At 39.1% G+C, this 15,591-nt stretch overlaps 1 protein-coding gene across 4 annotated transcripts in view; it reads left to right on the top strand.

Annotated features, from left to right (window-relative positions):
* Positions 1 to 15,591, top strand: part of SLC12A1 (solute carrier family 12 member 1) — an 87,947-nt gene that overhangs the window by 67,744 nt on the left and 4,612 nt on the right. For all 4 annotated transcript variants that reach the window (XM_059372768.1, XM_059372767.1, XM_059372769.1 and 1 more), the window contains 4 exons: positions 1,282 to 1,425; positions 4,340 to 4,471; positions 4,710 to 4,821; positions 6,629 to 6,715. In XM_059372768.1, coding sequence (XP_059228751.1) covers positions 1,282 to 1,425; positions 4,340 to 4,471; positions 4,710 to 4,821; positions 6,629 to 6,715 — 475 coding nt within the window. The remainder of the gene's footprint in view (positions 1 to 1,281; positions 1,426 to 4,339; positions 4,472 to 4,709; positions 4,822 to 6,628; positions 6,716 to 15,591) is intronic.

Below are 15,591 nucleotides of genomic sequence, written 5' to 3' on the forward strand. Positions count from 1 at the left end.
AAGGCTTTATATAAAGTTTGGTTACCATTCCTTAATTCCTGTCTAGTTTTATGCCGCAATTCAGGAGGCATCGTTGTGTGCCTGGTACACACCCGGTATACTTTGGTAATTTGGGCATCCACTTGTCAAATATCCTACCCAGTCGTTTAGGTCAGGAAATCAGTGGTGCACTGTGTACAAGATCTTATGTACAGTGGATCTGGCTTTTTGGGTTTTGCTGGAAGCGAATGAAGAGGTTATTAAATAGACTGCCTTATCTTCACAAAGAAAAACCTAGTGACTCCATGGGTTATGACAACACATAGAGCTGCTTTCCCAAGCTAGTTATTACTTTCTGAATATAACTTGTCGATATATATTACTTTTTAATAATCATTTGGAAAAAGTCATATGATGTATAATAATTTTATTGCATAGACACAGTTTTTCATTTTTTGTTTTCTTTTTATTTGTTTCACTAAGTTAACATACAGTGCAATATTGGTTTAAAATTCGGTGGTTCATCAACTAGAAACACCACCCAGGGCTCATCACAACTGCCCTCCTTAATACCCATCCCCCACCTAGCCCATCCCCCACCCTCCTCCTCTCCAGCAACCCTCAGTTTGTTCTGTATCATTAAGAATCTCTTATGGGGACACCTGGGTGGCGCAGTCCATTAAGCGGTTGCCTTCAGCTCAGGTCATGATCTCAGGGTCCTGGGATCGAGTCCCACATTTGGGCTCCCTGGACGGTGAGGAGTCTGCTTCTCCCTTTCCCTCTGCTGCTCTCTTGTTGTGCTCTCTCTCACTCTGTGAAATAAAGAAATAAAAAAAAAATTTTTTTTTAAAGAGTCTCTTGGGGCACCTGGGTGGCTCAGTGGGTTGAGCCTCTGCCTTCGGCTCAGGTCATAATCTCAGGATCCTGGAATTGGGCCCCGCATTGGGCTTTTAGCTCAGTGGGAAGCCTGCTTCCCCCTCTCTGTCTGCCTGATCTCTCTGTGATCTCTGTGATCTCTCTCTCTCTATCTGATAAATAAATAAAATATTTTAAAAAAATTTTTTTAAAAAGAGCCTCTTATGGTTTGTTTCCCTCTCTCCCCCCATATGTTTGTCTGTTTTCTTTCTAAAAGTTCCACATAGAGTGGAATATTCTACTTTTTCCACTTAGCACAATACCCTCTAGCTCCAGCCATATCGTTGCAAATGGAACACCGTTTTTTATATTAAAATAGTTTATAAGTTGCTCCTAGAAACTTCATCACTCTGAGTTAAGTAAACGATTTTTGTCTTTTTGCATTAGATGAATTAGAGAAATTGGAACAGGAGAGGCTGGCTTTGGAAGCTACTATCAAAGATAACGAATGTGAAGAAGGAAGTGGAGGCATCCGAGGCTTGTTTAAAAAAGCTAGCAAGTTGAACATTACTAAGCCAGCTCCTAAGAAAGGTAAGTACCTTTAAAATTCACAAGAAATATCCAGAAATGAGCCACTGCTTGAGTATTGTTGGGGGTCAGAAGTCAGCATCTAAGATGTTGGGGGCATTTAGTCAGCAAAGGACTGAAAGACACTTCTTTCAAGATACTAGTACAGATGAAATATGTAAGTTATTTATCAGTAACAATAAGCCCTGTGTGCCATCTCATTGTAAAAACTTAATTTTAAAATAATAATATTTGGTTTGGGAGTCTCGTGGCGCCTACGTGGATTGGAGTGCCATAAAATGGACATTTCTTAGGATGGAAAGAGGATAGAAATTTAAGAACCAATACCCAAATGGATTTATCTACACACACACACACACACACATACACACACACACATACACACACACACATACACACACACACATACACACACACATACACACACACATACACACACACACACACATACACACACATACATACACACACACACACACACACACACGCCCTTATATTCCCCTTGCAGACATTTCAGGAGACTAAAAGTTAACTAGGACAGTAAATGAGAACCCTAATTTTGAAAAGCTTCTATCTTTGTCGCAAACCAGAATTTTGGACTTGGAACTTTTGGACTAGGAAACTAATTACCTGTAGATTTCAGCTGAGTGGTACACTTACCTCTGAATGTCCAGTATGCACCCCAGACATGGGAGACTAAAGAATGAAAGCTTTTTATAAAACGTATAAACAGGTGATTCAAACATCTGACTTTTTTGAAAATTGACAATCGTCTTCTTTGCAGAAACACTGCCCACTTGAGTTTAATGAGGTCCACGGCGACCTCTGCTGGTAGAAAATTAGAATGTTAACATCCACAAATAATCCTACACGTAACAGAAATCACTTGGTGTGAGTCCGAGAAAACATCATTTCTCTGGGGAGGGTTTTCAAGTCAAATAGCAAGATCCAAATGGAGACTTAGCAGGCTTCTGGTCTAGTTTGACAGGACCCACCCTTTCAATGAGATCCTTCAATAAGCCCCTCTAATACCCCAGGAAACGTTTGGTTCTGTTTGCTTGTTTTCCTGCTATAGCCCAAGGACAGTTTCACCTGTAATACAATATTTACATAGAATAACATGAAATGTAAACATCGCCCTTCTTCAAATAATAGAAATATCCTTGGGTTTCTGGAATATTCACCGGGCTATAGGAAAGCCTATTAAGTATTGTCCACTTTAAGATGACATTGTCCAAAAAAATGATACGTTTGAGTCTCGAGTTGGAGGTACATCAGGACCTTTGGGTGTAAATATTAGACTAAGACCATCTGGATGCTAACTGTTTTCTTTCCTTTTCAGTTATTTGGTTTATTCATGAGAAATGTTAACTATTCATTGTATCTGTTCTACCATTCAGTTATTCAATGTTAGTTACAGTGTGGAAAAGCAGTGGCAAATTCAGAAGTCATAGCTCAACACTGTTCTTTGGCTGATGGGAGAGGGAAGCATCGTGTTCTTATTAATGAGAAGGGACTTCTTATTTATCCTGGAAGCCTATTTCTGCGTCACACATCTCTCGGCAGAAATGCATTTCTCTGAAGGTCAACATGTCTGCTCAGAAAAGCAAAAAGATATTACGTTATATTTCCCACACCTCAAATTTCAAATGCAGCCCTCAAGGAGGTCCCTTCACCTCTCTGGGCTTTCACTGGTTGACAACTGTTTGGAGTTCTAGATCAGGACAGACCCTACCTCCAGGCACTAATGCCTGGGTCCTCTGAGGGCTTTGATTTGCATGGAAGTGGGGGTCGAGTTTGGTCCATTTTGTAAAGATATTTACTTTCTCTCTCAGTAGTCCTAGGGAGAGAGAAGCCATGTAAGATAATTGCTTCAGAACTGACAGGCCCTAAACATGGAAACGGCAAAGGACAGAACAAAGCATCTTCAGAACCTCTCAGATCAGAGAGGAAGCTCTGAAGCAGCCGTCAGCTCAACTCTAAGCACTTTGCTGACACCAACTCTTTGAAATGGAGCAAAAAAGTCACAACATTAAAAGAGGTGGAAATGAGAAATAATATCTAGAGTGGAGCAATGAAAACCTCTGCTGGCAAACAGGAGCCAGGGTCCTCCTCAAACACTGGCCTAGTTCCCAAGGACACTGTCACTGGATCCTTGATAGAACGGAAAGTGCATTAAAAAAAAAATTAAATACTTTCTGTGCACCCTTATCTCTACCTCAAGTGAAAGAATGTTGTCTCTCCATATTTCCGGCTTCTCCATCTCATTCACAGAAATTCAAATAGCTCAGTGGGTTTCCCTGCACTTCACAAGTTTTTCTCCGAAACAGAAAAGCAAGCCAGGCTAACATTAGGACCAAAGGGTCATAGAGTCAAGATACATCTGGTCCCTAGCCACCTTTGTTATCCAGACATTCGTGGAATTGACACCAACTGCACTCAAATAAATGCTCTAATGAAGAAACACTTCTGATTCTATTGCTTATCTCTAGAAGATCAATCACCACATTTTCTACTTTCAAGTAAATTTGAAAATAGGATTAAGTAGAGTTATAACTGAAATTTTGAAAAATGGGGATATTTTGGCTATTGTATCAGATCATGTAGCATTGTTACCTGCCTAAGTAATAATTCTGCCCTCACATTACTAGAGACCTGAAAATAATCTACTGCTTTATAACGAAAACTGTAATCATGAAACCAATACCAAATTCTTGTGAACTATTCAAGGTGATCTAAATTACTGTGGGACTTGACCTTTGTCTCGCCTTTTCCAAGCTCACTGTTTACCCATAGGGATAAGAAAGCTTACAAATTCATGACCCTCCCTCTATTTTCCTGAATAGATTTATTGGCAAGTTATTTTGTTTCTTTCTTCAAAAGACAAATAGTTCTATTTCTTTTTCTTTCATTACAGACAGCAGCATGAACACCATCCAGTCAATGCACGTGGGGGAGTTCAACCAGAAACTGGTAGAAGCCAGCACCCAATTTAAAAAGAAGCAAGGAAAAGGCACAATTGATGTGTGGTGGTTGTTTGATGATGGAGGTAAAAACAATTCCAGAATATACACTAGGGAGCAGAATTACCGTGTTGATCAATTTAACTAACTGCACGGGGAGGTATATGAAAACGCTATCAGCTGGAGAACGATATTTCAGTGTTTTCCCAAGATTTTAAATTATTTAGGAGCAATGAATGTGGGAATGAATAAAGATGTAAAGCTATTCATTTCCTTTCAGCAAGATAGATTCATTCTTTCTGTCGTAATTTATTCTTTTTTCAGGGTTAACACTCCTTATCCCCTATATCTTGACTCTCAGAAAAAAATGGAAAGACTGTAAATTAAGAATCTATGTTGGAGGGAAGATCAACCGCATCGAAGAAGAAAAAATTGCGTAAGTAACTCATCACTCCTGCCGTTAGAGCCCTTTGGAGGTCTGTTACTTTAATGCTTTTAATTCTAAGAACTGTAAGTGTTTTTTTGAGACACAGCAGATTTAAAGACAAAACCACCATGATGGGTCTCATGTTTACTTGGTTTTCTGGTCATTAAGTCATCTGCATACTTCTTGTAATCGCTGTCTTCATGTCCCTTGATCCCCTGCCACAAATGCTTTTCAAAAAGGAATTTCACACAGAGGCCTCATCTCAAGGCTTGAATGGGACTGTCATTACCTTGTACAATGTTTGCTTGGAGTTGACCAGCGAATGTATCCATGAAAGGAAAAGCCCAAAGAAGTACTTTCTTTGGGGCCAGTCGAAACTGCTGGTTTGTGGTGGCCACTCCAGCACCGCACACTTAAAAAATAGAACCGAGACACTGAACCTGGTCCTCATCCCAGCCCTTCCCACCATGAGTTGTGGGGCCTTGCAACAGTCACCAGGACCGAGACCAGGGTGCCCAGTTTCTCATCTGTAGCTTGAAAACAGTTTAAATGGATGACTATTGAAAAGTCTTGTAATTAAAAAAAAAAAAAAAAAATCAGTCTCCCGAGTGCAAATTTGCATCTTTGTCATTGATTTAGTCATGGAGAGCATGATTTAGTCATTGTGGAAGCAATAAGCATGTTAGGAACGCCGTGCGTCCAAAGATCTCTGGGGGAAATCTGGAGAGGGGCCTTCAGCAGCCCTGAATCCCTCATGGCCGGCCCAAGTTCTGAGCCCTTCCAGAAATCACAAAATAATGACAGGCTTTTATTCAGTCATTTTTTGTGTTTTTCCCCCTGTGCTGAGAGGATTTTATATACATACACACATATACATATACATATGCATATACATATACAAAATATATTTTATATATCCACATATAATATAAATTATATATAGTAAGCATATATATATATATATATATATATATATATATATATATTTAATTCCCCTTAAAGAGAGTCATATTATAATGGCAACTAACATGTTGGCTATAATAATTTATATTTTCTTAAAAGCCTCCAGTAACTTCCTGGGGCAAGTGATGAAATTTAAAAATGGTTGGTGGATTAGACAACAGCATGGCATCAATTTTAAATTTGCTAATTTCAAAAAGTATACCTTGTTTGTATAAGAGAATGTTCTTATTCTTAAGAAATACTGAGGGATTTATAGGTAAAGGGGCAATAGCTCTAGCTGGGCAGGTGGATGGGTGAGTAGAAAGCAAGCAAGAAAGAAGGAAGATGTAGATAGACAGATGCGGCTGTCTAGCAAGAGAAAAAGGTGGTAATCAAATAAACACCTGGTGATTTGGGGATTTTTTTGCACCACCCTTGCAATTTTTCTGTACCTTTGCAATTGTATCAAAAATTTCAGTTGCCAGGGGAAGAACCACCAATATATAATGATATATCATAATTATTAGTTTGTCAGCACATTGTCAATAACTCTAAAAATGATCAGCAAGATAATAGTCAACAATGTTAAAACTTGTTCTCTTTTTTCCCAAATGGTAAGGAAGCATGTACAGCTCTGTATTATCTTACCTGAAATGTGAATGCAGAGTTAGGTTTGCTATTCCTAGGATCTGAATTTACATGACTCTGTCTTTACCTTTAGTGGAATATGCTTGGTCTGCATTTAATATACAGTGATGGAAATCAAAACTAAACACAGCCTTTGTCTGACTGTGAAGCTGAAATAAGACGTCAACTCTTTGCCTGAAAATAGTTACATATGCAATGATGAAGTATTTCTCTCTTGTATTTCCAGAATGGCTTCTCTTCTGAGCAAATTTAGGATCAAATTTGCAGATATCCATATCATTGGTGACATCAACATTAAGCCAAACAAAGAGAGGTATGACGCATTTAACAAGACCCATTGTTTGCTTCCAGTACTCTCTCATTTTCCTTTGTGCTGACTATTAAAGAGTAAAAATGTTATCTATCGACTGTAGTGAACTCCTAATAAGATATAATAAAAAGGGACTTGGAATAACCACGCAGAGTGATCAAATATATCATAAAGGAAGGAAATGATTTTGCGGTAAAGTCGAGCTTGAGGCGGAGAATTGTTGACACACAGGTGAGTTAGCATTTTAGGATTGCCCTTCATGTTCGTGGTTTCTCTGGTGGCAAGAGTAGCAGGAGGCACAAGCTCAGACTAGTCTGGACTGGGCAGTCAGGGCAGGTTTTCATTCTTTAAAGTTACTCATGGGGCAGCTGGGTGGCACAGCTGTGTCCACTCTTGATTTCAGCTCAGGTCATGATCTCAAGGACATGAAATTGAGCCCTGCATTGGGCTTCATGCTCAGTGGGGAGTCTGCTTGAGATTCTTTCTCTTTCTCTCTCTCTCTCTCTCAGCCCTTCCCTTCCCTCTAAAATAAACAAATAAATCTTAAAAAAAAATTTTTTTTTTAAATAACTGGTGATGCATCCTGGATGGGGAGCTCTGATACAGAAGCTAGAAACAAAACTGCTTGAGTCTTCCTGGCACAATGACAGAGCCGACCCTCCATGGCCATTTTCACTTTTAGGCACAAAGGACCCAACACCTAGAGCCGTGGAATTTTGGGGGTCCTCTAAAACTATCTGAAGCCTACCAAGGAGATGTATTGGCTCCAAAATTTTAAAATGCTGAAATTTAAATAATTGCTTAAGTGTCTTCAAATCATGGTATCATTTTAACCCCCGTTAGTCATTTGATTTGTCAAGTCCATGATACTGGAAAACAGCTTGTAGATTAGATCCTCCCAGGAAGTCCCAGAGGTGCAAGAAGATGGACTGGAAATTAGAGCCACTACTATATAAACTGCTTAGAGTGATAACTTACCAATTATAATATTTTTTTGTTGTTTACAGTCCAAAATCATAGTTACTGTTGCACCTGGAAAGGATTTAATACATGTGATTTGGTGTGAAGTGGGCCTTCCAGATTGAGGATACAAAGGGACACGAGGATCTCAGTGTAGCTCCGGTTCTCACTGGCCTGTTGGACCTGTTCTCACTTCTGTTGACTGTCATTTCTCCTTCCTCCTGCAGCTCCTGATGGCCTGCAATTCCACACTTAAATCTTGTTCTTCCCTTCTTTTCATTCATTGTTATCCTATATGAGCTTAATACCTAACAGAAAATCACCCATACTAAGATACAGTCTTGGCGCGCCTGGGTGGCTCAGTGGGTTAAAGCCTCTGCCTTCGGCTCGGGACATGATCTCAGGGTCCTGGGATGAAGCCCCACATCGAGCTCTCTGCTCCATGGGGAGCCTGCTTCCTCCTCTCTCTCCCTCTCTGCCTGCCTCTCTGCCTAGTTGTGATCTCTGTCTGTCAAATAAATAAATAAAAATCTTTATAAAAAAAATGAGATACAGTCTTGTTGACCATTCACAACCTGGAACTTCATATCATTTGCGGCTACTCATGATTCCTCCAAGGCCACGGGTCCATCAAAATGGCTTTTACAAAACATCTTAATTGTGATAAGAAAGCTACAATCAACAGAGCTCACCTGGGTTATCACTAGGCAATATTTCTTCACGCTGTATATTCCACTAATGCTTTCTATTCCTATATTTCTACAGTTTTAAATACTTGAGAAAAATTGAGATGAGTTTATAATACTCCTTGGTAAGTGGAATGAACATTCTGCTATGAACTGGGTTGTCATGTAGTAATCTCTGGTGGTCTTCCACATTTCATTTGAAGGATTTTTATTCCTAAGTCATCGCCTCTTTGGCATTTACAGTGATGTGATCAAACAGGCTCCTTTTATGTCTCTGATTGGTGGAAATGCATTCTATTTCATAACACAGCAGGCACAATGATTTCCTAGTGTGTGCCGTGTTGCAACAGGCCGGAGCCCACCAGGGCTCTGCTATCATAGGGCCACTTTCTGTTGTTCGGAGGGTAGTCATGGTGTCCCCTACTGACTTCAGATTTCCTATTAACCCTGGCTCAGTGCTCGGCGCAAATTCGTCATCTACTTTTTGTATCCAAATCCTTCTTGCTGCTGTTTTCTTAATAACAGTTAAGGGCTGTCTGTGCTTGCTGATTCGTTTGTTCCTATATCTTTGCCTCTTTACAGATCAGTCTGGTTTTCTGTAAGAAACACAAGTTTCTTTCCCTTTCTTTCATGCTAGTCTCTGCCCAGCTGCCACGGTTCCCCCCTACTTACCTGTCCTATCACCAAGGATGTCCATGTACTTCTTCCATTAGCGCCTTTCCATTGTCTGGGGACCCATCAGAGGCTAGACACAATTTCTTTTGCTAATCCTGAACTTTGTGCCATGTTTTTCTCTCCTTAGGGAGCCAACATTATGGAGATGAGTAAAAAACGAAGGACCAGACATTTTTGCTTTTGTCCTGGTATCTAAATTTGCAGTTAGACACCATTTTAATGTGCTGTTTCTTCCATGTCCTCATCATCCTGCAATGAAGAGATCTAGTTCCCTTTCTTAGGAAAAAAATGAATTAGATTTCACAGTTTGGGAGATCTTTTTCTCTGATGGTTCAAGGTCTTGAGGAAGATGCAAAAAAACAAGGTCCATTTTTCCTGGAATAGAAGAATCTTTGCAGCTAATGTACCCTGGTATGAGGACGAAATCCCACCAAGAAGAGAGGTGCTGGAAGGGCCCTTCCCCTCCCTTCAGCTCTCCACGGTAACTGACACCGTATTGCTTTGTAAAACAGTCACGTGTCTGGTGTCAGCAACAATGTTCAAATATATAAAGGCGACCCTATTTTAAAACAGGGAGTGATCACTCAGTAAGTCTCACAGATGGCCACTGGTAGCACATCTGGTAGCTTTGTGATAATTTTTTATTGAGTTTTTTATTTTAATTCCCATATATTTAACCAAGTTATATTCGTTTCAGGTGTACAATATAGTGCTTTAACAATTCTACACGTGACTTGGCGCTGGTCACAAGTGTACTCTTAATTCCCTTCAGGCATTTCACCCATCCACCCACACACCTCTCCTCTGGTAACCATCAGGTTGTTCTCTCTAGTTGAGAATCTGTTTCTCAGTTTATTTCTCTTTCTCTCATTTTCCTTTGTCCATTGTTTTGTTTCTTAAATTCCACATAGGCGTGACATCATATGCTATTTGTCTTTCTCTGACTGGCTTACTTCACATAGCATTACACTCTCTAGCACCATCCATGTTGCAGCAAATGACGAGATTTCATTCTTTTTTATGGCTGAGTCATATATTGTATATATGTATAATATATTACATATCTGAATAATATATTATGTGTGTGTATATATATATGGATAAAGAAGATGTGGCATATATATATATATATATATATATATATATTTATATTCATTAGTCAAAGGACCCTTGGGCTATTTGCATAAGTTGGCCATTGTAAATAATGCTGCAATAAACATAAGGATGCATATACCCTTTCAAGTTAGTGTGTTTGTATTCTTTTGGGTAAATACCCAGTAGTGAAATTACTAGATCATAGGGTAGTCTTAAATTTTTTGAGGAACCCCCATACTATTTTCCAGAGTAGCAGCACCAGTTTGCATTCCCACCAACAGTTCACAATGATTCCTTTTCCTCCACATTTTCATCACACTCTGTTTCTTGTGTTTTTGATTTTAGCCATTCCGACAGGTGTGATGTCATATCTCATTGTAGTTTTGATTTATGTTTGCCTGATGATGAATGATGTGGAGGATCTTTTCATGTGTCCATCTCTATGTCTTCTTTGAAAAAATGTTCATGTCTTCTGCCCATCTGTAAATTGGATAATTTGCTTTTTGGGTTGTGTTATATAAGTTCTTTATATTTTTTTCAATCCTAACTCTTTATCAGATATGTCATATGCAAATATCTTCTTCTCTTCAGTAGGTTGCCTGCTAGTTTTGTTTATTGTTTCCTTCACTGTGCACAAACTTTTCTTTTCTTTTTTTTTTTTAAGATTTTTATTATTTATTTGACAGACAGAGATCACAAGTAGGCAGAGAGGCAGACAGAGAGAGAGAGAGGAGGAAGCAGGCTCCCTGCTGAGCAGAGAGCCCGATGCGGGACTCGATCCCAGGACCCCGAGATCATGACCTGAGCCGAAGGCAGTGGCTTAACCCACTGAGCCACCCAGGTGCCCGTGCACAAACTTTTCATTTTGATATACTACAATAGTTTATTTTTGCTTTTATGTTCCCTACCTTAAGAGATATAGAAAAATGTTGTGGCTGATGTCAGAGAAATTACTGTCTATGCTCTCTTCTAGGATTTTTATGGTTTCAGATCTCACATTTACATCTTTAATCCATTTTGAGTTTATTTTTGTGTATGATGTAGGATAGTGATCCCACTTTATTCTTCTACATGTGGCTGCCCAGTTTCCCCAACACCATTTGTGGAAGAGACCCTCTTTTCCCCATTGCATATTCTTGTCTCCTTTTGAAAATTAATTGACCATATAATCAGGGGTTTGTTTCTGGACTTTCTGTCCTGTTCCATTGATCTATGCATCTATTTTTGTGCTAGTACTATACTGTTTTGATTGCTGCAGATTTGTAGTATAACTCGAAATACAGACTTATGGTATCTCTAGCTTTGTTTTCCTTTTTCAAGATTATTTTGGCTATTTGGGGTCTTCCATGGTTCTATACAAATTTTAGGATTCTTTGTTCTAGTACTAGGAAAATGTGGTTGGTATTTTCATAGGGATTGCATTAGATCTGTAGATTGCTCTAAGTAGTATAGACACTCAACAATATTTTTTCTTCCAATTTTTGAGCATGAAATATCTTTCCATTTGTTTCTGTCATCTTCAATTTCTTTATAATGTTTTATACTTTTCAGTGCAGGTGTTTCACCTCCTTGATTAGTTTATCCCCAGATATTTTATTATTTTGGGTGCAATTGTGAAAGGAATTGCCTTCGTAGTTTCTATTTCCTTAGCTTCCCAATTAGTGTATAGAATTACAATGGATTTCTGTACATTGATTTTGTATCCTGTGACCTTACTAAATTCATTTATCAGTTCTAGTAGTTTGGGGTAGGATTTTTAGGGTTTTGATATGTAGTATCATGTCAGCTGCAAGTAGTCAAAATTTACTTCTTCCTTACCAATTTGAATGTCTTTTGTTTCTTTTGCTTCTCTGATTGCTGTGGCTAGCACTTCTGGTACTATGTTGAATAAAATTGGTGAGAGTGGACATCCTTGTGCTGTTCCTGATCTTAGGAGGAAAGCTATCAGTAATTCACAATTGAGTATGGTGAGATGTGGGTTTTTCATATAAGGCTTTTATTATGTTGAGGTATGTCCCCTTTAAGCCTACTTTGTTGAGGACTTTGTGATAATTTTAAAAAGGCAATTCCTCTGAGTTCAATTAGAGAAAGAAGACTCTTCCTCCAGGCTGATGCAAGCCCTGTCCCAGGGCCCAATGCTCACAGCACCAATTCAATTTCAGCTCTCCTTGGCCAGACAGCCAGTACCTACCATTAACAATTATCTCCCCATCACTGTTTTTCCTCGGTCATCAGGTGCACACAATGTCAAAAATAGTTTGTCAATTATTTCCATGTTGGAGGCTAATGTTAAACATACTTAAATTGTCTCTAATAAATCTTTCAACGACCCATAAAACATCAGTAAGTGTGGATGGAGATATTTACCATAGAAACTTCATAAAGATGGCTGGGCAAGGGTGAAAGGGAGTACAAAAGCAAAGTTAATGAGAAAATGATTGAGCCTGGAGAAACTGAAAATCTCTTGTGGCTAAATTTCATTTTTTATAGAATATACTGAATAAAAAGTCATAGGCCAAAAAGACAACAATCCTTATACAGAAGTTAAAGAGAAAGTAGAAGCAATTAACCGGATAATTTAAAGATACTAGAGTGGTGGGACACCTGGGTGATCCCATCCATTAAGCAGCCAACTCCTGGTTTCTGCTCAGGGCATAAACTCACAGTCATGAGATCCAGCCCTGTGTGGGGCTCTGTGCTCAGCGCAGAGTCTGCCTGTGCTTCTCCTTCCCCCTCTCCCCCTCTCACTACACACATGCTCTCTCAAATAAATAAAATCTTAAAAAAAAAAAAAGATATTAGAATGGCCACAAAACAACTACTATATTAACTTGAGAAAGGAAATCTTATATGAACTTAAAGAGTTTTTTTTTTAACAATTAAAATTTTTTTAAACTTTGTTATCATGAAGAACAAGGATGGGATGTGCTTTGGTGAGTGCTGTGAAGTGTGTAAACCTGGTGATTCACAGACCTGGACCCCTGGGGATAAAAATATATGTTTATAAAAAATAAAAAATTAAAAAAAAAAAAAGAACAAGGATGGGGAAGGCAGGGCAGGTGTAAGTTAATTTTTAAATTGAATTAATTGTCATTTATATTCAATAGTGTAACTTATTTGGCCTCATCTAGAGTCTGTTGCCTATTCTAGACTCAATTACTTGGCCTATTCTAGAGTCAATTAAAAAATATTTATATGAAAAATTAGATATACTGACAATCAGGATAGAAGTCTTGAGCCACCTTTGCGTCACCTAGCTAGGAGAATGGAAAATGGCCAGTTCAGGGATGAACCTTAGGACGAAGTCAAAGATTAATGTAGACAAGAAACAGTAAGAGTTGAGAGAATATGAATGGGCAAATACATTCCCGTTATAACCTATTATGTCACTTATCGTGCTTCAATGCAAAGAAAAGAAAACTTATAATGACTTAAGTAATAAAATTATTGGCAAGCATAACTGAAAAATCCAATTATGTTTTGGCTTTCAGGCAAAGCTTGATCTAGAAGGTTAATTTTATATATAATCAAGGACTAATTCTTTTCCATTATCTGTACTCTGCCTTGGTCCATTATGAAATCATCAAAATTGATTTAGCTCATAAAAATAAGATGACAGTTGGGCGCCTGGGTGGCTCAGTGGGTTAAGCCGCTGCCTTCGCCTCAGGTCATGATCTCAGGGTCCTGGGATCGAGTCCCGCATCGGGCTCTCTGCTCGGCAGGGAGCCTGCTTCCTCCTCTCTCTCTCTCTCTCTCTGCCTGCCTCTCTGCCTACTTGTGATCTCTCTCTGTCAAATAAATAAGTAAAATCTTTAAAAAAAAAATAATAAGATGACAGCAACCAGGGCTACATACTCACTCATTTATGTTCAGTGGGAGAGTAAGTTTGCTTCTTCTCTAGTCATTGAACTCAAGGCACGGGCTCCATAAAAGTTGTACCAACCTAAGCCACTGAGCCACTTACTTGGTCAGTGGAATGCTAGGTGCCTCTTGGTGAAGCTCGCCTGGGCTATGTGGCTATCCTGGCCAAACACTCTGGCAGACAGAATAGAATTGTGTGATTAGCTGATGCTGGCGATGGAGTCACTCCCACCCAGACTACAGTGGTTGCTGGGGAGACAACAAGCCACCTCCACTCCACTTCCAATAATGAGTTAGGAAACTACTTTTGAACTGGTCTTTCTAATAAGCACCTGGGCTGAGATGCAAAAACTTTTATCCTGATCAAAATAAGAGTATGTAGAGCTTAAACAGAGAGCCTCTCAACTGCTAAACTCAGTCCCGTGGCTGTTTGTTAAAATGAATGCCTTGGTTTTGCAGGGCACTATACACTTTCCAGAGCACAGTCACCCAAATCATCATCTAACCATTACACCAATCTTCAGGCCAGCCCTGAGCAGCCACCATTACCTCCTTTCATTGGCAAAGTTATCCAGGGCCAGGAGGACAATGGAAGAGCCAGTGCAAGAGCCAAGGCTCTTCTGTCCTAGGCTGGCAACTTTCCATTGCACAGATTACTGTGACAGGTCTCTGAAGGCATGGCACCTTTGGAAGGAATAGCAAATAAAAGTATTATGTAGTCGAAAGAATAATAGGGCATATCAGTGGCTCCCTATTGCTGTTCACCATTCGAAACAAATCAGCATCAGAAATCTACCACATTAAGCATCTCTTCAATTACTTAACGAAGGCACTAGTAGGTTCTCCTTTATCACCTCTGCACTTAGATCTGCAAATCCTAAATCAGGGCAAGCGATGAGATCATTGAACTCATGCCATCATATTTTAACTCCTTAACCTAATAGCACATTGATTCTAGTTACTTTTCATCCCAAAGTTACTAAGTTGTAAGTAAGCCACATTATATAAAACCAAAGGTGTCGTTTATATTTGACCTCATCTTCTAGTAGCACACTGAAGACAATTATTCTCATAAACTGTAAGCTTTGTTCTGTACTACTGTTTTTAAAAAAATCTTTGAGGTTCTTATGAAAGACAAGAATGAGATTTGTCTAGCACTTTTAAAAACGTTCCACATCTGTGTGATACTGCTGCTAGTTTTCTGCTCAATGACTTTCTTCTTAATTGCTCTAAAATGGCTTCAGATCTGTAGACATTAAAATATTATTGATTTTTGTTCTTTCCTCTAACATGCACCTGAAAAATAGTTACTTAAAAATCTCAGACAGCAACAGTAGTCATCAGAAGGACAAAGGCTACATTATTTGCAGCAAACATTCAAATTGCTCTCTAACCATTGAATTTGCTATTCTTCTAGCTGCCCCACTGACCACCCACTGCCAGCAAGCAGAAGGTTACATGGACTAAAGGAGAGGGCAGGCCTAGCCAACTCCCATCCCAAGCAACCTAGTTCATCTCCAACATTAATTCATGAACGCCTCCTAGACAGTCTGTACAATAAGCAAATGGAAACTCAATTTAAGGAGATGGAAACTTACTTAT

This window comes from Mustela nigripes, chromosome 13 (assembly GCF_022355385.1).
Source record: "Mustela nigripes isolate SB6536 chromosome 13, MUSNIG.SB6536, whole genome shotgun sequence".
NCBI classification, from domain to species: Eukaryota; Metazoa; Chordata; class Mammalia; order Carnivora; family Mustelidae; genus Mustela; species Mustela nigripes.